This window comes from Amblyraja radiata, chromosome 11 (genome assembly GCF_010909765.2).
Source record: "Amblyraja radiata isolate CabotCenter1 chromosome 11, sAmbRad1.1.pri, whole genome shotgun sequence".
Lineage (NCBI taxonomy): Eukaryota > Metazoa > Chordata > Chondrichthyes > Rajiformes > Rajidae > Amblyraja > Amblyraja radiata.
The window spans coordinates 27,244,994-27,271,639 of record NC_045966.1 but is presented as its reverse complement, the minus strand read 5'-3'; the positions used below and the strand labels follow the sequence as shown (position 1 = coordinate 27,271,639).

Genomic DNA, 26,646 nt, shown 5'->3' with positions numbered 1-26,646 from the left:
ATATTTTTAAACAAGCAATAATAGAGCAAAGGTAACAATAATGCCCCCGTCCATGTAGTTCAGACCTTATTTGGAGGTTGCAATGTTTAATCGCCTGATTGTTGTAGGGGAAAAAGCTGCTGCAGAACCTGCAAGTTACAGTTTTCAGGCTCCTATACCGTCTGCTTGATGGCAGGAGTGAAATGAGAGTGGGGCCAGGGTGGTGCGGGTCTCTGATGATGCTAGCTACCTTTTTGAGGCAGCGACTCTTTGTAGATCCCTTCGATGGTGGGGAGGTCAGTACCCATGAAGGACTGGCCGTGTTCACCACTTTTTGCAATCTTCTTTGCTCCTGGACGTTCAAGTTGCCGAACCAGGCTGTGATGCAACCAGCCAATATTCTTTCTACTGTACATCTGTAGAAGTTCATACCAAATCACCCCTAATTTTCTATGGAGGTAAAGGCATTGATGGCCTTTCATTTATGGTGATCTGTTCTGGGTGCAGAACAGATCACAGATATGCAGGCCCAGGAATTTGAAGTTTTTTATTCTCTCCTCCACCGTCCATCGATGAAGACAGCTTTTTGTGGATCCTTGACCTTCAGTCAATCAGTTCCTTGGTTTTACTGACATTGAGAGCAAGGTTGTTGTTCTGGCACCATTTGGTCAGTAAATCCATCTGACTCTCATACTCTGACTCAGTGTCTCCTGTAATTTGGCAAACAATGATGGTGTCGTCGACAAATTGGTAGATGGGGATGGAGCTTTGTTTGGCTACATATCATGAGTACAGAGCAAGAGGGTGGGCACGCAGCCTTGAGGTTCTCCTGTGCTGATGATTATCGAGGAGGAAGTGTTGCTGCCAATTCACACAGATTACGTTCTGTTGATGAGGAAGTTGAGTATCCAATTACAGAGGGATGCGCAGAGACCCAGTTCCATCAGCTCAGTAACTAATTTGGAGGGGATTATTTTGTGGAACACCAAGCTGTTGTCTATGAGCAATAGCCTAACATATGTGTGTTTTATTGTGCAAGTGATCCAGTGCAGAGTGGAGACTCAGTGAATTTGCATCCTCCTTTGACCTGTTGTGTATTTACTTTACTAAATTTAATTATCACATGAACATTTATTCACTTATTCTATGAGGTGCAAAATTTGTTTGATGTGGCAACACGAACAGCCTTAAACTCCTCCCAATTTGAACTGTCTGCTGCTTATATGAAGTCGCCCCAAAAGAAAAGCTTGTTAATAGTTTGACTGAAGCCTACAACATAAAATCTAGTGAAAGGCCAACTTTTAAATGGCAACCCCTCTGTTTTAATGCTAAGCACTGATGTTGGCAAAAGAGGATGTAACTTCCTTATAGTTACAGTGCAAATGTGGAAGACAAACTTGGCATTGATGTGAGATTGAAAACTACTGTTACAGACTTATGCCCGCCATAATTATCTTACTCACTTGAGTTACATCAATGGTTCCAAGCTGCGGTCTGTGCCATGCGAGGCATTCCCATTGCACATATCTACCTGTTTGGTAAAATAACCTTGAGATCTAACAATAGTACTTTTGGGTTTTTAACTATTTCACCCTTTCTAAAATCAAATTGATTAACTCGTTACTAAGATGAAGTATGCTGTGCATTGATATTTTATTTTACAATAGATGAATGTCGTGGTAATCAGTGAATTCACTTAATTTGCACCATACATCCTCTCAATGGTTAGCAATTAAACACATAAAAAAGATACCGAATTCCCCAATAATAATGTAGCGCCTAATGCAAATAAGATGACTTTAACTGCTCTTGCAGCATTTCTATCCTTTTTGGTTTTGGTGAAAGCCTTATGAGCTTTTTCCCCCTTCAAAACAGCATCCGGCTTCAAAAAATGTGCTGGCAGGCATTGTCCCAACCTCTAGTTTATGTCTTGCTGTTCACAGTCAGAAAGCGAGCTCACTGTGCTGGAAAGTTAATTCATTGATTAACAACAGTCTAAACAATTGTGAGTGAAAACAACATTACTGCCAACCTATTAACAGTTTTGTATTTTCCACTTACTGCAGTGTATTTATTCACATATAATTTAAATGCTAGTTTATTTTTAATATTTTAGCCAGGAAGTTGGATTTCAAATTTTTTCTCAAATGTTAGCCAAAACACCAAATCAGAAATTGGAAAATCTCTGCTTTAAGAAATTGTTATCACGTTTTACTTCCTGTAAGCAGTAACAAAACCTAAACTTCATTGTTTCCCAGTTACTGTTGTTTGTATGTTGACTCTAAGAAAGTGTCTCAGTGCTGTTGAAGGATAACTCTCTTCACACCAAGCATCAGGTCAAAGATTGAGGAGGGAGGGTGGGGGGGGGGGGGGGGGGGGGGGGGGTAGATGAGAAGTTGGTAGATCGAGTAAGGAAACCGGTAAGGGGACAGTAGATTGCAGCCTATTGAAAGCAGTCCAGTAGCTTGCTACGGTAACAGAACTACTACACACAGTTGTACACAATATTTCCATGGCAAAGAAAATGATGAAAGGTTGATTGTAAATTTGCTGGTTACTGCGAGAAGGCACTCAAGTGTGTTATCTGCATTTCCTTTTTCTCAAGAAAGCCTACCACCTGGCAAAGCTTTGAAGATTGTCCACATATTGCTGACTTTAATAGCAGAAGCAACCAACAGTCAATGCATTTAGTGGGAAGCTCCATAAGCACTTAAGGGTGAAAGTAATGGAATGATATGCAGGTAGGATTAGGCACAATCGGGAAGGAGAAAGGTTGTTTGCTGCATAGAAGAATTGGGGTCTGTGTCATACTCTCATGACCAGAACCAATTTTCATTAAAACAAAATTGTGGATTACATTGCATGAAGAAAGCGCTAAATGAAGCAGGCACTTGGCTCTAATTTTACGCACCAGAATTTATGCACCAGAATTTTACGCACCAACTTACCCACCAGAATTTCACTCTGCTTTGTATGGGCGGGACCAATTTAACCATTCATTCCATTTCAGATGGGCCAGTAATTGAGCTAAATTTTTGCCCTCACTCTGAACTGTAATGTTATAGGGCTTGTCTATCCCTACTGAACTCTCTTGTCACTGGTAAGGCTTGAATTAATGTGCCCTCTTTATAAACAGTACATCTTGTGAGTAAATAGTTAACTTATTTATCCAGTTTGAAAATATGATGTAACTTTCTTTCTTTCTTTAAAAACTGCTGTCCTCAGCAAACTTCTTTTACTTGAAGTGGTTTAGTTTAATGTTGCCACTTCCTTTTTCCGGCTTCTTTTCCAGAATAGGGCTTATTATAGTTCTCTGAGCAAATAACCAGCATGTGAATAATGAGTCATTGGAGTGAGGATGAACAGATGTTAAGAGCTGAGCAGCTTGAAATCCCTTAATTACCCAATGTTTTTTTCTGTTCTTGCTCATCATACCATTTTATGCATTACAACTTCATACTTAAATACATGGTGGGTATATGGTCAGCATTGAGAATGCTGCATTATGGTAGTCTTCCCTTTGACACTCTGCTGCCCAGCCCCCCACCCCTTTTCATCAATTGCTCGGGGCTCAGATTAGACAGTGGGAATGGGAAATAATTGCCATTTTGCGATGGGAATTTCAGTGAATCTTGTTATTGCCGCATTTTCTGGTTAAGCAGACCAATAGGACTGCTGAGCTATTAAACCAGGAACATGGTATTGGTTCCATGGAAGATGCATGCACTAGCCAAGATGCTGTAACTATTACAAAATAACAAACTTCTCCACCATGGCCTTTCAGAGTGTTCCTGAGAAATGAATAATATCCTTGTGCTTTCTTGATGGCTGCATCCGTAATGATGGGACCCAATTAGGTTGCTGATGATATGAATTCCTATGAACTTAAAGGCTGTTGACCATCTCTACATCATCCCTGTTGTTGAGGACAGGGTTGTATTCATCACCCGGCTTCCTTGGGTTAACAACCAACTCTTTTGTCTCGCTGATATTAAGGGTTGTTATTATCCTGACACCATGGCACACGTTTTCTGTCTTTTTCCGATATTGCACCCCATCATGATTGTTGATCCAGTCGCCAACAGTTGTATCATCGGTGAACTTAAAGATTGTGATAAGGTTCACTACTTAAAAAACAGACAACTCACAATAACGTTAAGTAAACCAACTCAAGCTTTACTGATCATCAGCCTGCGGAAGTGACGGGGATACACCAGTCAAGTAAGCAACAGCCACTTGACTTCCCCATGCTACCACTTCAATGAACAAAGATTTGCACAATGTTTTATACTGTGTGTGTCACTTAGGCATATTACAAAGATATTAGTCATGGTCAAGATGCAGCCAATATACATCACCACAGAACGAGTCTGAGCTTGTCTCTTATCAATTAGTAGACACATTTCAAAGACAACTTATCAGTTGGTACTTCCAAGACAAGACATTTCAAAGGCATCGGTCATTGTCTCAATATACATCAACCTGAGACAAGCCTAGGCTTGTCTCTCTCTCTCTCTCTCTTGGAATCAAAGATACTAGAGCAGAGCAAGATAGTCCACTCGATGAAAAAGCCATAGCAGGTTATGGGTAATGTTTAGCGCCATTTCCATAACTGGCTTCCGTCTCCACTCTAGTATCTTTGCATTGGTCATAGGGTCTTCATATTGCTATTATTTTACCAAATACCACACAAATCATTTTTTTTCTCAGCAGCAGGTGATCATTTTGATATTCTTGCGTAGTCTTCCTTATTAACTTTGAACATACAAAATATTGCCATTAGGAAGGAGCTCCAGAAAACCCTGCACCCATTCAAGCCATCGTACCCCCCCTCCGACACCGAGCGATCACCACCCCCCATCTATTTTCCTTTGGTTGTTTTTTTTTTTAAATTTCCCCCTTACCCTTTCCGTACTTTTTCGATAGCTGCCATGACCTGCTGATGTCATCCTTCGCCCTGCTCCTGGTCTCGGCCCGCACCAATCCGCCGGACATGCTGTGTGTGTGTGTGTGTGTGTTAGTTTGGCGAAGTCTGAGGGGAGAAGCGCGACACCAAGGGCGAGCGAACGCACAGACAGACGGACGAAAGCAACGATCATAGAGCGGAATAGGTGACATTTTGAGTGGAGACCCTTCTTCACACTGAGTCAGGAGAAATAGGAACAAGAGATATAGACAGTACTAAGGACAAATGAATGGAAGATATGCCTATATCTCCCGTTTACTTTTCTCTTGGCTGTCAGTCTGAAGAAGGGTCACACACACAGCATGTCCTGCAGATCGGTGCGGGCCAAGACCAGGAGCACGGCAAAGAATGACATCAAATGGGTCATGGCAGCTATCAAAAAAGTCGACCCGAAATGTCACCTATTCCTTCTCTCCAGAGATGCTGCCTGATCCGCTGAATTACTCCAGCCTTTTGTGTCCGTCTTCGGTTTAAACCAGCATCTGCAGTTCCTCCCGATACAAGGCATGTGCCGTTTTAACTGAACGCATAACAGAAGTTGGGTTGGGTCAAAGATAGGGTCGGGTTTACTGAAATGGCGGAAGTTACGCTCCGTTTCGTACTACATGTCAGTCCATTGGATTTTGCAGGAGTGGTCTATCTTACTCCGCACTAGGATCTTTGCTTGGAATACAAGCTGCAATCTGGTCAAGTATTCCACCATGTATATTTTATATATTTAAAAGTATTTAAGATAACATTGTACTTGATTATACAGTTATGTGGAATCCTGAAGAGTGTAGAAGTGTTGTAGTACCTTTGGATGCAGGTACATGCCCTATGACTCTAAAATAGATACTAGGACAAGAGCTACAGGATAACTATTTCATGGTGCACTAGGTGAGTGAAAACACATGCACAGATGAATATCAGGGTTTGGCACACAGATGAAAGAAGGACTGACTTCTAGCCAGTTAAGAATTAAGTACTGTTAATCCAATGTTTGTTTTCTGAATTTGGTGCTGCTGTTGATGAAATGATTACCTCATGAGCTATGACTGTATGAGGGTATGGGAACTTTTGCTGTAATACTTGAGGCTTTTGACATGCTGGGGAAAGGAAAGTGAGAATTTAGGTCATAACTTCTCATGCTTCTTGTACACCAATAGGTCTGGTTAGGCAACCCGATGATCCTTTTGACTACACTTGGAAACTATAAACACACTTGAGTTAATCTCAGTTGCACATGCCCACTGTAACAGCAAATGTTCCTGACTCACACATTGTGTTGCTACGAGAGTTGTGTTTGAAGATATATGAACAGGTTTAACCCATAAGGAAACACAAGTCAAATGCATACCATTTATTTAACAATGCACATACACTCCATCAATGGGCATTGTCTAGATTTGGCATTTTAGTTTCACATTATTTAGGCATATGAAGACAAAAGAGAAATAGATGTACAACAGCACCATCTATAGCCATCGCAGGAGCAGTCAATCCCAACAGTGCTGGATTGTGAAGTTATTCTTCAACCACCTTTAAACAAAAATCACAATTACATGCTATTGAGTTGATCAATATTTTCCATAGAAAAATGCCACGATTTCAATTTGTTGTAAACTGCTGTAATTAACTTTTTGGCCTAGAAAAGAGTAGTAAAGAAAACAAAAGTCACGGCATTGAGTTGAAATGTAATAATAAAGGCAATCTGTGATGCAGTTACACCAGCAATTCAAACTGCACCCAACTTGATGGTCAAATCACATTAGTTGTAATTTTTTTTTCAATTGTGTGGCTGCCTGGAGCTGAATTGGTAGCCCCCTCCCCCAAGTTATAGAAATTGCTTAATTTAATTGCCCAATACAAATTCATCTTCCACAGCCATTTAAGCTTGAATAATTTATATCATGTTAACATAATTTATAGCCTTTAGTTGCTACTGAACCAGTAAAGGAACAATGAAATTGTGCAGTCTTGCTCCTGTAGGATGATCCTAGAAGAATTTTAAATACTTTATTACCTTTTTACTATCCCCTTATTTACCTATCTAATTTGACTTTAATTCCTCAATTGTTTCTATCTTTTCTAGTTTTCTCCTTCATTTTTAAATTCAATGGAGAATTGGAGGCTAAGTGGAAACCTGATAGAAGTATATAAACTTATGAGAGGCTTAGATAGGGGAGACAGTCCGAACCTTTCTCCAAATATAGAGATGTCAAATACATTGTTAAGGTGGAGGGGCAAAGTTTCAAGGAGATGTGCATAAATGATATTGTCATTTAAGCTGTTTTAAGATGGGCATAGGGTATTGCAAGGGATGGAGATATGACTTTCACATGCAGGCAAAGGAGATTAGTTTAATATGACATCATATTAGTTTAATATGACATTGTGGGCCTGTCCCAGTGCTGCACAATTCTATATTCAATTGGTTAAAGATGATTTCACTTGAACCTTACATTCATTCACAACCAGAATTCATTGATAAAACACAAGGGGTTGAGAAATCAGAAATTTACAACACAAAAAAATGGTTGTACTAAGAATTGTTAAAACCCACAGAAAAACATGACACAAATCTGCTTCTATTCTGGCCATGGACCTTGAGGTGAAATTATTGAGGTGGATGCATTTGCAAAAAAAAAAAAGAAAAAAAAAGCGGCTCTGACATTTGACACTTGTAGGATATAAAGTTGGAACGTTGGGCATATTTCTACTAACTATGAATCCCACTCTAGCAACTTTGAAATGTAATTTCCGAGCAAACTGTGCCAATTAGAAGATCAGTCACTGGGGGAAGGAGTGTCAGGGGGTGGGGTGGTGACTGGCAATCACCAAGGTGCAGAGTTAAGTAAGGTAACAGCCACAGGGAAGAAGCTGTTCCTGAACCTGCTGGTCCGGCAACGGAGAGATCTGTAGCGCCTCCCAGATGGGAGGATGGTAAACAGTCTGTGGTTGGGGTGAGAGCAGTCCTTGACGATGCTGCGTGCCCTTCGCAGACATCGCTTGCTCTGGACAGACTCAATGGAGGGGAGTGAGGAACCGGTGATGCGTTGGGCAATTTTCACCACCCTCTGCAGTGTTTTCCGGTCGGAGACAGAGCAGTTGCCATACCATACTGTGATACAGTTAGTAAGGATGCTCTCGATGACGCAGCGGTAGAAGTTCCCACTTTCAATTAAGATTAGTATGAAGTTAGAACCTAATATGGAGATTACTAATCCATCAAATAAAACCTTGACATACGTCATTATTTCATGATTACATTTGGCTAATGCATTGTTGTATATTTGTAGATGTCTCAACTAAAAATGTTGAAGTGTAATATGCAGGAATTTATTACTTTAGAAGAAATATATGCCGGATACTGATAATTTCCGTTTTTGTCAACGTCTTTCATTATTTCTACAGGATATGAATAATTAATTCAAGGATTAGTCACATTCCTATTGATGTAACCAAGAGAGGATGGATGAATTAACATCCTTTTGGTATCCTGGTCCTATGATTCAAACAAAATCATATTCCAATTCCTGTGAATGGACTTGTCATGGAAATTGTCTTTGGTGACTTAACCCCCCAAATAGCTATGACATTTGCCCAGTTTGAAAATGACGTGGAGCTCTCAATAGATGCGTATATGATTGTTTTAAAGGAATACAATCCAAAATCAGCTTCTGGGAGTGTTTACAGCTTAAAGGGATTAATAACAAGACCCAAACCTCAAAGCTAATGGCAAGCTACTGGCATCCCTGCCTTTCTCTATGCTTCAGAGATGTAAACAAGCTGTAGAAGGCACCAGGATGATAGTGGACTTTTTGAAGCAGGTGGGAACCTCAGAATGGAGTGGTGAGAGATTAAAGAATGTCAGTGAATACCTCTGCCAACTAACCATCACAGGTCCCAAAGAAATGGCCAGGGACTCCATCCGGAGGTCAATTAGGGATAGTCAGCATGGCTTTGTACACGACTGACTCCCCCCCCCCCCCCCCCAATCTTTGCACATCCCCAATCCATTCCACTAGTCACTTTCATGCTTCATGTATTTTGTGTTTTTATGACTGTTGGCAGATCAATTCCCCTCACCCCTGGGTTAAATAAAGTTCTATCGTATCGTATCATAACAGAGTTATGATCTCAGCCATAAATTTAGAGAAGTAATTTAGAAAACACACAAAATGTTTCAGTTTGGGGTGTTCTAAATGCTTTCCCCTCCATCGAGCTGCTGATTCAGTAATAGATAGAACAGGAAAGTGACATGTTCTCATATCAGTCGCAGATGGTGCATAACAGGAAGTGAATTCATCTCATAATGTAACCAGGAAGGTTTTGTGCCCTGATTGTTTATGCTGTATGATTGGGTTTCCCTGTAATTGGGGAAGTAAATAATACCATTTCATTCTTACTTTGAGAAAAAAAATCTCAAAATATAATAGCTAATGTTAACTTTGAGGTGAAAGATGTTAAATACAATTTAGCCCAGATTAGCAGAACCTAATTTGGGAGCTCTTTGGCACAGCGGTAGAGTTTAGAGCATGTCCCACTTGGGCGTCATTCACTCAACATCAATTACGTGTGCGTCATGACGCGCGCGTGGTGGCGTAGGCAGTGACGCGCGGTAGCTCAAATGGGGCTCAAAATGACAAATAAATTTGTATTATTGGCACCCCAGGAGTTTGGAATTCTCAAAATCCTCGCGCGCCACCTGCGTGACGCGCAAATGACACCCAAGTGGGACAGTCCCTTTACTGCCTTACAGTGCCCGAGACTCTGGTTCGATACTGACTACAGGTGATGTCCATTCAGAGTTTGTACGAACTCCCTGTGACCACATGAGTTTTCTTCGGATGCTCCGGTTTCCTCCCACGTTTCAAATATGTGCAGGTTTGTAGGTTAATTGGCTTCTCTAAATTGCCCCTTATGTGTAGGATAGAATTAGTGTACAGGTGATCGCTGGTCAATGCAGACTCGGTGGGATGAAGGGGTTTGTTTCCACACTGTCTCTCTAAACTAAACACAATGATCAACAACATTTATTCTACAAGCCATACATTTTCCTTCACCAGGTATCAGGATCGGGAAGGCTGGGCTCCTGCTTCATACTTGAAAAAGGCTTCAAATGATCCCTTGGGGCAGCAGATATCTTCAGGGCAATCTATCCATTCGAGTTCATTGGACCTTGATGGAATTGGCAACCAACCAAACTCCGCTAAAGAGATCAGAGAGATAGCATCAATATTTGACCAAAAAGAAGAAAAAAATGAATACCGAGGAGCAGCATGCATTGAATCAAAAGGCAGTAAGTATTCATTTAGATCTTGTAGATCATTTAGATCAAAAATAAACATAAGAGAATGTTGGGAAACATGTGTAAGAAGGAACTGTAGATGCTGATTTAAACTGAAGATGGACACAAAAAGCTAGAGTAACTCAGCGGGTCAGACAGAATCTCTGGAGAAAAGGAATAGGTGACATTTTGGGTCGACACCACTCTTCAGTCTGAGAATTGGGAAAGGGAAATGAGAGATATAAACGGTGATGTAGAGAGCTTTCGAAACAATGAATGAAAGATATGCAAAGAAGTTTCCGTGCTGTATATCTAAACTAAAGTAATGATGATAAAGGAAACAGGCCATTGTTGGCTGCTTGTTAGGTGAGAACGAGTATAGACACTATTCAACAAGGCGACTTTGAAGTTGGTACAACTTGGGTGGGAGTGGGATGGAGAGAGAAGGCAGAGGTTACTTGAAGTTAGAAAAATCAATATACATACCACTGACAAAATATGAGAAGCTGTTCCTCCAATTTACATTTGGCCTCACTCTGATAACGGAGGAGGCCTAGGACAGAAAGGTCAGTGTGGGAAAGGGAATTAAAATGAATGGCAATTGAGAGATCAGGTAGATCCAGGCTGACTGAGTGAGGGTGTTCAGCAAAATGATTGCCCAGTCCATGTTTGGTCTCGCCGATGTACAAGAGTCCTCACCTTGAACAATGGTTACAGTAGATGGGGTGAAAGGTAAGGACCAAGGGGACTCTGTCCCTGTTGCAACTGAGGGGAGGGAGAGTAAGGGCAGAGCTGCGGGTTACGGAGGAGACACGCGTGAGGGCCTCATGTATGATGGAAGAGGGGAACCCACGTTCCCTAAAGAATAATGACATTTCAGATGTCCTGATATAGAAACATCGTCTTGGGCACAGATGCAGCGTAGACGGATGAATTGGGAGTAGGGATTGGGTCTTTGCAGGAAGCAGGATGGGAAGCAGAGTAGTCCAGATAGAAAGAGATGGCAGTATCTTGGTGGAGGCATATGACTTCTAGATTCAGAAGATATTCTTTCTGAAAGTAGCTAGTGTCGGGACAAACCTAAAGGATGTGTAATAGTTGGGACTTCACAAATTCAACAGTTGGTGTGTTCACTGTAATTGATAAACAAAAGTTGAGTTTCATATACTGGGAACCTTTACAATTAGTTGATTGAGGTGAAAGACCTTTCCAACAGTGGTGGAACCATGAGGCAGAGTTTACCTTCAGCCCAACTCGTCCATACAGATCAAGACACCATCTACACTAGTCCCATTTGCCCGTGTTTGGCCCATAACCCTCTAAACCATTCCTATCCATGTAGCTATCCAAGTCTCTATTAAATGCTGACATAGTATCTGCCTCAACTACCTCCTCTTGCGGTTTGTTCTACATACCCACCACCGCATGTGAAAAAGTTGCCCCTCTGGTTCCTATTAAATCTTGCCCCTTTCACCTTAACTTATATCCTCTGGTTCTTGATTCCTCCACCCTAGGTAATTGGACTCTAGGACTCTGCATTCACCCAGTCTATTCCTTTCATGATGTTATGCACCTCTATGAGATCACCTCCTTAGCTTCCGGCGGTCCAAGGAATAAAGCCCTGGCCTGCCCAACCTCTCCCTTTAGCTCAGATCCTTGAGTCCTGGCAACATCTCTCATTGATTAATGCTATGCAACACCCAAAACTGGTTATATAATTGCTGACTTTGGTCAGTGCCCTGGAGTTCCACTGCGACTCTTGGAAACCAGGTCACCTTAAAAAAAATACTTGCAATTTATTTGTGTGCCAAGTTGAAGATGCGTAGGTGCCTACTCTTATGACTAGGGAACTCCCAGAGCCTTCTTCTTTATCATACTTTCAAATTGAGCCTGCCATCTGTTTAATTCTTCTTTAGAGCGCAATATAAATATTACCTTTGCTTTAAATTGCCTGGAGATGGTGAATGTATTTGCAGACTGATCGCTTGTGTCAGAAATAGAATGTCTCCAAACAAAGAAAGTTAATTGTATTTATTTCAAACAATACAGAGTTACCAAATAAGAGACAGAGGCCACCGCCACGCAGAGATCTCACTGTGGTGAGTAACAAACGGTTTGCAAGAGCAACTGGTATTTTGTAGACTTTGAAAAAAAATCCTTAAATTACATCAAAAGAACAAAATTAATGAGTTGAAATGGGAAAAGTGAAATTAGGGGTGCACACATGGACAAGCGTGCTGAATTTTAGGTGAGTGATTGCACATGTGGCACGGTGGCGCAGCAGCAGAGTTGCTGCCTTACAGCGCCGGAGACCCGGGTTCGATCCCGACTAGGGGTGCTGTCTGTACAAAGTTTGTACGTTCTCCCCATGATCTGCGTGGGTACTCTCCAAAATCTTCGGTTTCCTCCCACACTCCACAGGTTTGTAAGTTAATTGACTTGGTAAATGTAAACATTGACCCTATTATGTGTAGGATAGTGTTAATGTGCGGTGATCGATGGTGGGCGCGGACCCGGTTGGCCGAATGGCCTGTTTCTGCGCTGTATCTCTAAATCATGGCAACATTTCACCAGTTGTGCTAGAGTCATAGTAAAGTGGCATCATAGTCACAGTAAAGCTGGTCAGGAGAGGAATCGAAAGTCAGCAGGAAAAAATTATTTAAATGAAAATTCTCCGGCTTTTTAATGTTTGTCTAATCCTGAGCTGAGCATCACTCCCTCTTGCCCCACTTTTGAGTTGTTTTCACCTCGGCATCTGTCCATCTGAACAAAGATGTACGCGTGTATCTGGTTGTCTCCTCATAACTGAGATGTCAATGATAGAATTTCAAGTTATTTTGAATTCTAATCCTTCATTAAATTTGCCCCCATTCCATAACTACATCTCTCAGATTTTTGGATTCGTCCAACTCTAGTCTCCTGCAGTCCCTTGACATGTGTGACCAAATAGCATATTGCAAAAATATAGTGTAGGAGGTATTCAACAGGCCAAGCAGCATTTGTGGAGGGAAAAGGACAGATGGTGTTACAGGCTGGGAACCTTCCTGGGCAAAACCCGAAATAATGTTCATACATCTCCCTTCACATTTGCTGCCTGGCCTGCTGTGTTTCTCAAACACCTTGTGTTTTGATTAAGATCCCAGCATCTGCCGTCTCTTGTCTCTCGCTCTCTTTATAATAAGATTGCTTTGTTAAATAAATGCAAATATTTGGGAGGAGGTATTGCAAGGCAACAAGAGCAGGGAACTTTTGCAGGGAGTTCTGGCAGAAACTAACCAAAAGCTAAACTGGAGCAAGCCAATTGCTGGATGTTCTCTAGTGAGAGACTCCCCTCCTGTTCTCCCTCTATATAATAGATGTCAGGACTGCAAAGACATTTTCCGCTTGGTTAGCTGCTCCAACACACAACAAAATAGAACATTCCATTCCCAATTCTAGGAATAAATGCTGGCACACGATATGTATTTCAAGCTTCTTTGACGAAACCTCCTGACTTCGTCGCACCGGTTACCAATAAAGATAAGCCATAGGAATAACACAACCTCCAGTTTACACATCTGTCAGCTTGGAAATGCACTATTGCAATTTATTCCACTCTTTAAGAACTCTACCTACCAGATACCAAACCAAATGATTCAGGAATAGTGGCTCATCATCTTCAAGAGCAATTTGGATAGCCAGTGTAAATAAATGCTGGCATTATTAGTTTGACCCTCATCCTATAAGTAAAATAATTGTGCAAAATATTTGGTTAAACATGAATCCAAATATAGAATTCCAAAGACATACAGGTTTATAGGTTAATTGGTTTGGTGTAAATGTAAAATTGTCCCTAGTGTGCGTAGGGTAGTGTTAATGTGCAGGGATCGCTGGATGGTGCGGACTTGGTGGGCCGAAGGGCCTATTTCCGCGCTGTATCTCCAAACTAAATTAAAACAAGGAGGACATGCCTCTCCATCCTTTTTGTTTTGCATTAGTATTACCGTTATTTATATATAATGATCAATATACTAAAATTATCTGTATGGTTGTATTTACGGGCTGCTAAGGTGCTGCAAGTAAGTATTTTACTGTTCCATTGTCTGTACATATGGCAATTAAACACTCTTGATGATATATGTGTGATTGAGATGATGTTGGAGCAGCTTTGATAAGTAACTGCAGTACACATTGTAGGCAATGTGTACTGCACCCTACTATAGTTACCCAACCAGATGCAACTAGATTTAAAGTAGCTCTTTCTTCCCAATAACCGTTTCTGGCTTAAGTCCTCCCTCCACCACCTCCAGTTTAAATTCCATTTGGAATATTTTGGAGGACCAAGAAACCAAGAACCAAGAACCAAGAACGCATGATGTAGCCACTGTGTACTGTGCGGAGGGTGCAAGTGTTTAGAGTAGCTGATGACTTGGGTGCTGTTGAACTGTTTGCATGTTGTTGGAACTGCACTCACCCAAAGAGGTATTCCATCACAGTCCCAATGTGTTTTTTAGGGTGGCAAAGTGGGAAGAGAGTTTACTCATCAAAGGTTACCCAGTCTTTGACCTACTCTTGTAGACATGCTATACTTGTGGTTGGTTGATCAGTGTGTTAAATCTGTGGATTACTGAAAACCCAAATTTTCTACATATGGGATTTTGCTCCCATTAGCTTTTAATTATTATTTTGCTTTTCCTGATTGTTTTTCTAATAGAGGCAGAATGTGAGAAGGATGGGAGTCTGTGGAAGCCAAGTCAGTGGATATTTTTAAGGCAGAGATAGACAGATTCTTGATTTGAACGGGTGTCAAGGGATATGGGAAGAAGATAGGAAAATGGGATTAGGAGGCAGAGATCAGCTATGATTGAATGGTGGAGTGGACTTGATGGGCCAAGTGGCCTAATGCTACTCCTTTAACTTGTGAGGTAGTCTTCCCCGTGTTGTGGTGATGCATTGGAAATGTTCTCCCCTCCTCCCTCCTTATATACTTAGTCTTCCCCAGTTCAATATACCAATGATTGTTCTCAATTTTAAGAACTTATTACATTAATTGCAGTAAAGGTTGAAGGATTTAATGTCACTGGACAAGTGACGTTTTATAATGCCCCCTGAGGCACTTTAACAAATGTCTTGTCCAATTATACTTTCACTGTTTAACTGTGTACCCTTTTTGCAGTAAGACACAAGTAAGATTTTTAAAAATCTCTGCGTGGAAACAGGCCCTTTGGCCCACTGAGTCCGTACCGTCCAGCGATCCCGGCACGCCAACACAGACCAGGGACAATTTTACATTTATACTAGCAATGTTACAAAATTTTGAGACTTTAAAAATCAAGTCTTTAATTTATCCCATCAGATAAAGCATAAAAAGAAGTTTAATTTGACACCTAATTCACTTTCATATCTTCAGTATTAAAAAAGTTATGGCCATTTTCATACTCGGAAATTGGCATCTTGTTCCCTGTTGCTTTCTCATTGACTTAACACAAAAGATCGAGAACATTTTAAAGCCCATAACTTTCTTAAAATTTAAGAGAACTGAAAGAAATTTTCAGTTATTGTAGATTGAAGCATTCTGAAACAAATATGAAACAATCTTACTTAGATGACGCGAAATTAAAGCATAAAGTTAGTTAGTTAGTTAGTTAGTTAGTTAATTACAAAATTCAATTACTAGATCTAAACATCTATCCATTTCTTAAGAATAGATTAACATTTTTAAATAGCCTAAGTGTCCAAATAACATTCACACAAGAATTCACAATATAACATAATTTTTAAATCTCATTGTCATGGGTTTATAGGCCAAATGGAAGGAATTTAATGTTTAATACCTGTAAATTAATGGCCATTTAAATCAGCTTGCGAGTGGGATTTTCTGGAACGGGACCATTTGGAACACTGAGGTTGCGGTGAATTTATTCCCCCATATCGGCAGCAAATACACTGCCGGTTCTTCGGGGTAAAAAATCACCGTTTCGCAACTTAAAATGTGAATTAAATACATCTTAAGAAACACTTTTATACATAAAAATAAACTACTTTCTTTTACCTGTCCCCTACATAAAATCCGTCCCCGCTGTCGGCATTGACGGCTTCAGAAGCTGATTATAAAATCATTCCAGCGATTAACTTGTTGGGCGAATTTTTTAAAAATCACACAGAACGGCCGTCGGAACGATTTTTTAGCAACATCTTGCACTCCAACATAATATAATTCAGGACCAGGTCGGAAAAAACCCTGTTTTAACCCCGCCCCCCCCCCCCCCCCTCAAACACGCCAAAATCGCGCACACGGCCAGTGGCAGAATTGCAGCGCCGCTGAAGGTAAGTATTGTAACATACCTATTTATACCCAGCCAAATAATCTACAAACCTGTACGTCTGGAGGAAATCGTAGATCTCGGAGAAAACCCACGCAGGTCATGAGGAGAACGTACAAACTCCGTACAGACAAGCATCCGTGGTCAGAATTGAACCTGGGTCTCTGGCGCTGTAAGGCAGTAGTTCTACTGCTACGCCACCGTGTCGGGTATTAGGAACAGTATAGCACTCACATCTGATGAGATGTATTACATTTACAATTGTGGTATACCAGAAGTGGGACAGCATGCGCCTAACCAAACAGTATGTTTAGACGAGGTAAAACAAATACAATGTGTATCATTTTTTTCCCCTTTTGTTGAAGCAATTGCAGACAAAAAGTCTGGTTCAAGCCTTGCAATTAATGAATATCTGTGGCTTTGTTTTTTGTTTAAAATTACTGATTTAAAATATAGTGGGCATTATAACTAGTTTTAAATTGTTCAAGTATACTAGCCTCATGACAATAAAACCAATGATTCACATAGAGAATGTGAATCATTAATGTCCGTGCATCTGGACTCAGTAAATGACTCGACATCTTTCCAACTTCATAAACAGCCACGTGGATTGAATCTTCCCAAACCACCAACGCCTCCAGAAGTGGAAGAAGAGTTTTACACAATAGCTGCTTTCCAGACAACAATTCCAGATGGTATCAGCTTTCAAGCAGGACAAAAGGTTGAGGTAAGCAGTTAAATGCTGCAGACATATTAGGAATCTAACTGTCAACATGATTTCATTCTATTATGGCCTTCAAAAAAAAAAAGCTGGCCAGAAATCACTGGAGCATTTTGTTTTTTACTGGTTGGCAGTAAGACAAATGAAGGTTCACTGCCTGGCCTTTTTGAAGGCGGAGGGGGAGATGAGCTGATGGAGTTTTAATAAGACTATTTATCTCAATCTCGACTAATGACAATGAAACATTTTTTTGCTACATTGAGAGAAACCGATGGGAGATAGCATGGTGTACCACTGAAATTGGATGGTAAGAAAGTAGTAGCTAAATGCAGTGTTAGATAACCAATGGGGAAATGAACGCCACTTTATTTTGACGGCAGCAGAGAACTGAATGAGCTTTTCTCTGCTTCGTACCAATTCTTGCTGTCTGAAATACAGGGTGTCTCTATTTCAATATTTGCTTTATTAAGTTGCAATTTTGATTTTTGTTGTATTCAAGGGATGCAGTAAATGCAAAGATAAAACATTTCCTTTCAAGATCATCTTCACATTGGTTATTATTTTTTTTCTTAAATAAGATGACAAAGTCCTTATAACTTGGGAAAATGTCCCAAGATTGTCATTGGGTATACTATTACATTATACAGATAGGATACTCAAACTGTGTTTTGTTTGCTTGCAGGTAATTGAAAAGAATTTAAGTGGCTGGTGGTATATACAGATAGATGATGAAGAAGGGTGGGCTCCAGCTTCTTTCATTGATAAATACAAGAAATCAAGTAATGCTTCAAGGGCAAATTTCCTGCTGCCTATAGCACAAGAATTGGCAAAGCTTAAACTTCCAGATGCAGCCACAGGAAGCAGCACTAACAGAGACAGCGCCTTTATAAACAAACCTTTGCCTAAAGAACCACCATCAAACGATTTTGACGTACTGAAGGATCGGCGAGCAAGGGATACAAGTAAGAGTCCATCTTCTGACAAGTTCAACTCTTCATCAAATATAGAATGCCAGCCCAAGTCATGTTCACCTTTAAATATAATGAACAACGATGCTTCCAAGTTTAACAAAGAGAAACCTGTCCTCCCACTCAAAAAAGAATTAATTAATAGCAAATTTGAGTTGGAGGTAGCAGAAAAACAACCAAGAGGGCTTTCACCCAGGATCCCTGTACCAGGGGGTATTTTACCAATGTTGCCGCCAAAAATGACATCTAAAGGAGACAGGAAGCCAACTGCTGAAGCAAGTAAAATAATACAGCCGAAAGGACCTGAGGCAGGGCCGAAGGTATTAGCAAGTGAAATTGCCAGGCCAAATCTTAGGCCTGTAGGAAGGCAAACAAAGATAAAGTCTGATGTAGAAGACAAATTAGTGGAACCGTCTCCAAATCTACCACTAAAGCCAAAACCTCTGCTGCGACCCAAGCCACTGCCCATCATAAAAGCGGAAAACCATTCGGAATCTGAAGTTGATATCTCTAACCTCAGAAGCAAGTTGAGAAGAGCAAAATTGCCAGAAAAAATGGGGGAGCTGGACTCTTCCCAGAATGTTATAAGCAATCACAACTACTCAAATAATCAAGACTCAGGGGACACACGTAACAACTCTCATAGAAACACAGAAAATGGACCTCAAGTGAAACAGAATTTAGGAATGAGCTCTAAAATAAATAATTTGAAAGTGCATTGTGGAGACCAAAATGGTGTAAATGAACAAAATGAACTAAATCATAGGGATAATGCTGATGAGAAAGCCTGTTTTTCCAAGGGCTTGAAGTCCATTGAGAAGAAAATAGATGATGTACAACTGAAAGGCCCACCTGTGGCAAGCAAAGAAGGTCCACCTCGCCCAATTGTGCCACCTAGAAGGCCCCCACTGCCAAAGAAAACCTCTTTAGAACCTGCAGAAGTGAAAGCCCAGAAAGATACTGCCTGGGGCCAAAATAAACCTGCTTTACCTCCACCAAGATTTAAATCGGGCCCATCTCAGGATTACAACAAAGATGATGTTAAACCTAAAGGAGGTTCAAAAGACTCCCCCCTGGCAAAAGGAACTGTTGCTTCCAAAATTCACGAACCGAGAAAGGGGCCACTTAGTTCCCCAAAAGTGACAGAGAGACAGATTGAGAAAATGATGTCCAAAGATGACGAATCCTCAAGTCCATCCCTATTTGCAGCTCTTGCAGATTTTGGAGGAGATGAGGAGACAGCTGGATTTAAGGAGGGAACTGTTTTTGAAGTATTTGAAAAGAATATCAATGGATGGTGGTACTGTAAAATGCTGGATAGTGAGCCGACATGGGAGGGCTGGGCCCCTTCCAATTATTTAGTCAAAAAATAAGTATCTTGGTATAGTTTTGTTTCTAAACACTGCAAGATGCTTTTTCATATGTAATATTTAATTAGATCAATAATTTATAGTTTTAAGCTTTCCAAAAGCAACTTAATACATTCCTTATATATTATTTTCAACACAAGTTGGAACAACATAGTGTTTATGGTTACAAAGATTTGTGATTATTACATTTACTCATTTTTATATAACATTGAATTATTTAGTCATGATTGCTTTACCAGTCATCAGAAAACCAAATTGTTTCCTGCTGGTAACCTGGTGCCGGCTAGTATTTGGGAAACACACTTTAGTAATATGCCAAAGTGTTTTAAATCTTAACCAGAACACTGACTATAAGGATACTAATCATCCCAAATACAAGTCCAGTTAAAAATATCTCACAACATGTAATGGTTGCAGAAATAACCTAGCAAGCTATTGCGCTGTGCAAATGGTTGTTGAGAGAGAAAAATATCGTCATTACCAAGAACTAAGGAAATAAACTTGCTCAGTCTACAAAACTTGCACATGATGTAATATTAGGGGCTTTCTGACAAACAAGGAATTGAAAATGTGTTCATTTATTCCAAACAGGGTTGGATAAATAACAAGTTGAATTTTGAATGCCTCTATTTTATCTAAAAAAGGTACTAATTGCAGGTTTTTTATAATACACATCTTGTATGAATACACTCAGCCACAACACTGTTGTTCCTTCTTAAAAATGATAACTAATCTGCATCACTTTTTGTATTCTAATTATTTTATATTGTAGTAATGTTCCAAAGTAGATTACGTATTTTAAAACACCTTCATTCATTCATATATCTTGCTTCAGAAGGCCATAAAAGTTACAACTATGTTTAAAAGGGATGCAATAGCTTAGCCACTGATATAATGCACGTAAACGGTTTAACATTCACATACACACTGACAACATGTGTGTGCAAGTTGTAAAGCTTCCCTACATAAAGACAGTACATATATATTTATGTAACCTATACATAGTGAAAACTATACATACAGAGATACTGGTGGTATATTTCAAATAGTTTAGAGAACAATGAGCTGTTATGTGGATGGCTGATATTTTCATCCAATCAGCTATTTTGCAAGGTTCTGTAATAATCAGGGAGATTGGATTTTAAATAAAAGCAGCTGGATTTATTAACAGCTTCAAACATTGAAATTCATTGTTATAATCAGTGTACTGAGAATAACTCAAATTAAATAAAAATACTTCTCTTTTCAGTTTTGTTACACAGAATATGCTTTTGACTAATTCCTCAAATGTAAACAACATTGGGTCTTTCTTTATAAGAGTATACCTTAAACCCATTAGTTGTAATGTAGCATCAAATATATATTGGGTTTATTTACTTTATGAGGACTTGACTGGTATCAAGTTTAAGTCTCTTGCTTCAAGAGTCTAGAATGTGAAATTTGTTGTTAGAACTGTGTATTAACGTAACTTGATAAAATTAAATAACATTTCAAAGTAGCAGATGTAGAATACCTCACATTTGAGCCTGGGTTGATCAAACACTCATGTCAAGCAACACCAAGAAAGAATATTGAAATAAACTCAATGCAAAATAGAGCTTACTTACAGTATTCTTTCAACGTAATCAATGTTTATGCAGCACTGGAAATTACATTAGTCAGATGCCCATTCCTATTCTTTAACTTTGTCTTGCCTTACAGTCAATATTTCTAAAGTACCTAGCCTACTGTCATCAGGTATTGTAGAATAAAACATTAATTCAGGGTGTTTATAGACATGGATGTGACTAGTATACTTCATAAATGCACTTCATAATTACACTGGTTAGTAAAAGTTACCTTTGACACTGAAGGTAATGTGTGTATTTCCGAATGTGACTGGAATGGAAACTTGACCAAGGGAATTTCCATGAATTTTTGAGTTTGCCCATCAGGTGATGATGTATCTGAAATAATAGATGTTGATATTGACAAACCTGTATTCAGTGCTAAATTGTGTGTTTATACATAAAACATTGAGTTGCTAAAATCTAAAATCTCAGTTCCTAAAAAAAACATTGTGTCATGTCTACTCCTGAACCATTATAACCCTTAATTGTGCAAGTGCTGGCAAAGATTTGACTGTTAATAGGTTTGACACCACAATACCTCAAATTTCTCACAAGCTAACACTTCCATTGCTTGAGATATTTCTTCAGCTGCATTGGTATGCAGTGATAGAAACAAAATGCTGGAGCAACTCAGCGGGTCAGCCAGCATCTCTGGAGAAAAAGGATAGGTGATGTTTTGGGTCAAGACTCTTCTTCAGACTAGGCTTTGCAGAAATTATGGATGTGTGGTTTAATATTGCACATCTTAGTAAAAAAAAGATGAGGTCACCTATCATTATTTTACCCATACCAGTTTTGAACACAGATTAAACAACATTAGGTCTTTTGTTACAAGATAAAATGTTCAGAAATTGATTGTTATTGATGACAGCGCCTACCATTACTGTCATTAAATGCAGGCAATATGTACCTTTCATGAATAATGCAGACATTATAGACTTTGCCTGATCACTGCTGAGCTCTGGAAGCAGCAAGAGTCATCCACATTGCTAGATCTGAGCTTGTATGTAGGACAGCCAAAGTCCCTCTCATTATGGTAATTTAACCGCCTACTTGGTTCCATCAAGTAATTTCATGATTATCTTTAAAGACCAGCCTTCAGAAAAGTCAAATACATTTAAAATAATTAAAATTCCCCCTCTTGCCTGATATTTATATTTTAATCTAGTATTATCAGCTATACAAAAAGAATCATTACTCATTATACCAGAAGTTAACAAATACCAAAATTTGAATGGTATTGTTTTCATTCAAATTCTTGTTACACAAAGAATAATCAAAAATGGGAGCATACTCTTGGATAGTGGGTTAAATGACAGGTGTTTAGTGCCAGAACATAATCCTAGTTAGACATATTTCCAATCACTATATTTGAGAATTTCCTGAACTGGAAGTAAAACTCCCATCACCCATATACGCACAAGCAGAACAGATACATCCCAGCAGCTAGTCACTGAGACACTGCTCACACACTTGACAGCAGTCTATTCGCCACTAGCATGCTAATCCAAAATAAAAAGAGAATAGGAAGGAATAGCATTTTATAGGTACTAACCACTGCTCAGAATTATCCACCAGAGCTCTAATTTAACATCTTGGTGTAATTGTGAGTGAGGCACCCAGGAAAGTTTTTAAAATGCCAAAAAAAAAGGCATGTTGCTGGTGGAAAGTAGGAATGAAAGCATTGGTATCGGTGGAGAGCAATTAAGTTGTGCAAAGATGATTGGATCAGTTTGATCTAAGGGTACTTCTAAATGCCACAGGACACATGATTGAAACATTATTTTGTAATCAAAATGAAGAATTTCATTGTTTACACAAATATGTTTAAGTGCTCTGTATGTAAGTGCAGCCTGTCTTTGTGAAAGTTAATTTAATAGCAGTGAAATCCTGATTATTAATTGAAAAATCAATGAGTTATGGTGATCACTATGTGACAGGTGATGGATAGAACAAGAGCTTATTTGTTATTGACTAGTTATAAAAGGGATGTTGACCTTATTGTAATGTGTGCCATTATTGTGCTTGTACTGTAATTCAGATACAATCACTAAAGAAACCATTTTACATTGACAGTTTTTCATTTGTATTTTAGAGAAGGGCTCTCAAATTGCAACTGTTTTTGTTATGAAGGTTTATTTTGTAGAACATTAAACGAAAACAGCTTTTGTTGTAAAGATTTCTTGTACACTATATTTTTAGAAGACATAGTCTAAATGTTGTCACTTCATTTTAAAGAGTTTCGCTGTTAATAGAATATTGTTTAAATAGGACCCTTACATGTTCACATCACCATACTGTCCTGACTCCCACGCATGCACATTTACAATGAGAATATCATTGGAAATCTGGATTCAGTGCAGTGACGTCTCTCCACCAGCAGTGCATCACGACTACAGTATGGCATATGTATAAAATGCCCAACGGGTAGATACCAAGGCTATTCTGACAACACTTGCCAAACCTGCACCCTCTTCCAACCAAGACACAGTGGTTTCATGGGAACAACCACCAGCAGCACATTATCCCGACTTGGAAACACACAACTGTTCCCTTACTTGTCACTGGGTCCAAATCCTGGAACTTCCTCCACAATGGCATTAATGGGAACAAAAAGAATGCAGCAATGCAAGATTGTCATCACCTCATCAAGGGCATTTGCAAAAGACTAATGAATATGGGCCCTGCTACTGACACTCAGACTCCAAATAAATGAACAATAACAAACAAATGATGTCAGGGTGCCTTTGCTATCCCTGCCGTGTTTCATCAGCAGTGGTCTCCATTGGCTTTATTATGTGCAAATTGAATCCAGATCTATCATCGGTCAAAATATCACCATGAAACCATCCTTTAATACAGTTAGCCTCGGGCCTGATGGCGGGTGATAAAAGTTTATGGCTATCCCAGCTGGTCTGGTACATGGATTCACAAAAGAACTGTGACAGGAGGTGGCTATTTGGCTCATCATGTTGTATGCTAATTGAACTGGCGCAATCCAAACTAATCCTATATTCCATCATCAGTTCCATAAACCTTGCTGGTTATGGCTCTTCACTGAGTGATTCAATCACACTTTTATTGCAGAAATCAAAGGGAGAAAATTGCTTATAAAGACAAGAGATTTTAAGAGGGAAATGTTAAGAAGAGCATTGAAGGATCATAAAATCCTCCACATTTTGGAAGATCTGCACATAAAGCAAGATAAGGAATGATAAAATTCAACAATCAGAATGCTAGAGGCCAAAATATAACATTGTTAGTATGAAGGTTTGGGTTCTCGAAATCAGGACTCAAAGGAGAAAAGTATTGGCATGATTCAACAAGTGGTATTAACTACAATTAATGTAATCCTATAAAAGTAACAACATGACCATGACATTTCAATATGGACCAATCAGCATCCCCTGGGTTTGGAAATTTCGCATTGCACAACATTAAATAATTCTGTAAGTTCAGTTTTTTTTTCTGTAAATAAAAATAAATCAGATTGGGCCCTCTGCATGCTGGAAACCTGCTTCTCATTTCTGATGTCAAACACTGCACATTAGTCATTTTGAAATGATCTGCACAGATAAAATTCCTGAATGTCACGCATAGAGTTTAAAACGTAACCAAAAGGCGGAGGTTTAAGGGCCTGTCCCACTGTACGAGGTAATTCAAGAGCTCTCCCGAGTTAAAAAAAAATCAAACCCGTGGTAAGCACGTAGAATGTACGTAGCGGGTACATCGGAGCTCGGGACGTCTCAGCGGCTCGTAACGCTAACGGCAGGTACTCGGGAACCACGGTAAGCTCGTGAATACTTGTGAAAATTTGTCAACGTTGAAAAATGTCCACGAGCGCCCCGAGTACCTACGAGCGGCTATTACCATAATTCTCCGAGTTCGAATCGGGAAACTCGGGAGAATCCTTGAATTAGCTCGTACAGTGGTACAGGCCCTTTAGTTCAGTGCAATTTAAGGGGCCTTATCTCAAATGGACTGCTCTTGGGATTCCATAGAGTCCATCTTCTAAGCTGATCAATGCATGAAGTTTTTGATCGATGCTCCCTGTTCTCCTCTCTCCCCCACCACCACTTTGCCATAAGAATAGAGTAAGCTATACAACCCTTGGAGATGATTCCACCATTTCACAATAGACAATAGGTGCAGGAGTAGGCCATTCGGCCCTTCGAGCCAGCACCGCCATTCAATGTGATCATGGCTGATCATCCCCAATCAGTACCCCGTTCCTGCCTTCTCCCCATATCCCCTGACTCCGCTATCCTTAAGAGTCCCATCTAGCTCTCTCTTGAAAGCATCCAGAGTACTTGCCTCCACCACCCTCTGAGGCAGAGAATGCCACAGACTCACCACTCTCTGTGAGAAAAAGCGTTTCCTCATCTCCGCTCTAAATGGCTTACTCATTCTTAAACTGTGGCCCCTGGTTCTGGACTCCCCCAACATCGGGAACATGTTTCCTGCCTCTAGCGTGTCCAAGCCCTTAATAATCTTATATGTTTCAATGAGATATCCTCTCATCCTTCTAAACTCCCAAGTGTACAAGCCCAGCTGCTCCATTCTCTCAGCATATGACAGTCCCGCCATCCCGGGAATTAACCTTGTAAACCTACGTTGCACTCCCTCAATAGCACAAGATCATAGGTTACCTGACTCGTGCCCTCAGCTTCACATTTCTATTAAATACACACAATCTTTGATTCCCCCGAAGTCCAGAAATCTGTTTATTTCCAATATGAATATGACTCAGTCTTCACAACTTTCAGGGGTAAAGATTTTAAAAGATTCACAATCCTCAATGCAGAAATTCCCCTCATCTCTGTGTTAATGGACAATAGTTAAAACCCCACCTGCTCGGAATCCAGTTTTACTCAGATCATACCTTATTCAAGACACCAAGAACAAAACACTTAAATCCATCATGAGGGTCAGCAGCATCTCTAGAAAAAAGGACAGGTGAGGTTTCAGGATGAAACCCTTCTTAAGACTGAAGAAGGGTCTGACCCAAAACATCACCTATTCCTTTTCTCCAGAATTGCTGCCTGACCCGCCGAGTTACTATAGCATTTTGTGTCTATGATATAAACCAGCACCTGCCGTTCCCTCTACACATTAGCAAGATGTGGCCTGCTATGACCTATGAAGTGGCATACATTTTGTAGGGCCAGAGCTATCAACTGCAGGGAGCTCAGTTACCGTTAAAACCAAAGCAGTTTCCCTGAAGACAGACAGGTGGGCAGAGGGGGTGGGGTAGATCTGTTGGTGAGGAATGAAATTCAGTCCCTTGCAAGGGGTGACATCGAAACAGGAGAAGTGGAGTCAGTATGGATATAACTAAGGAATTGTAAGGGTAAAAAGACCTTAATGGGATTTATCTACAAGCCCCCAAATAGTAGCCTGGATATAGGGTGCAAGTTGAATCAGTAGTTAAAATTGGCATGTAGTAAAGGTAATGCTA

The 26,646-nt window shown here is 39.9% G+C and overlaps 1 protein-coding gene across 2 annotated transcripts in view; it reads left to right on the top strand.

Annotated features, from left to right (window-relative positions):
• Positions 1–24,689, top strand: part of sh3pxd2b (SH3 and PX domains 2B) — a 235,711-nt gene extending 211,022 nt beyond the window's left edge. For both annotated transcript variants that reach the window (XM_033029589.1, XM_033029588.1), the window contains 4 exons: positions 9,997–10,229; positions 12,267–12,316; positions 17,121–17,246; positions 17,923–24,689. In XM_033029589.1, the coding sequence (XP_032885480.1) occupies positions 9,997–10,229; positions 12,267–12,316; positions 17,121–17,246; positions 17,923–19,581 (2,068 nt within the window). In that variant the 3' untranslated portion in view covers positions 19,582–24,689. The remainder of the gene's footprint in view (positions 1–9,996; positions 10,230–12,266; positions 12,317–17,120; positions 17,247–17,922) is intronic.
• Positions 24,690–26,646: the final 1,957 nt, after the last annotated feature.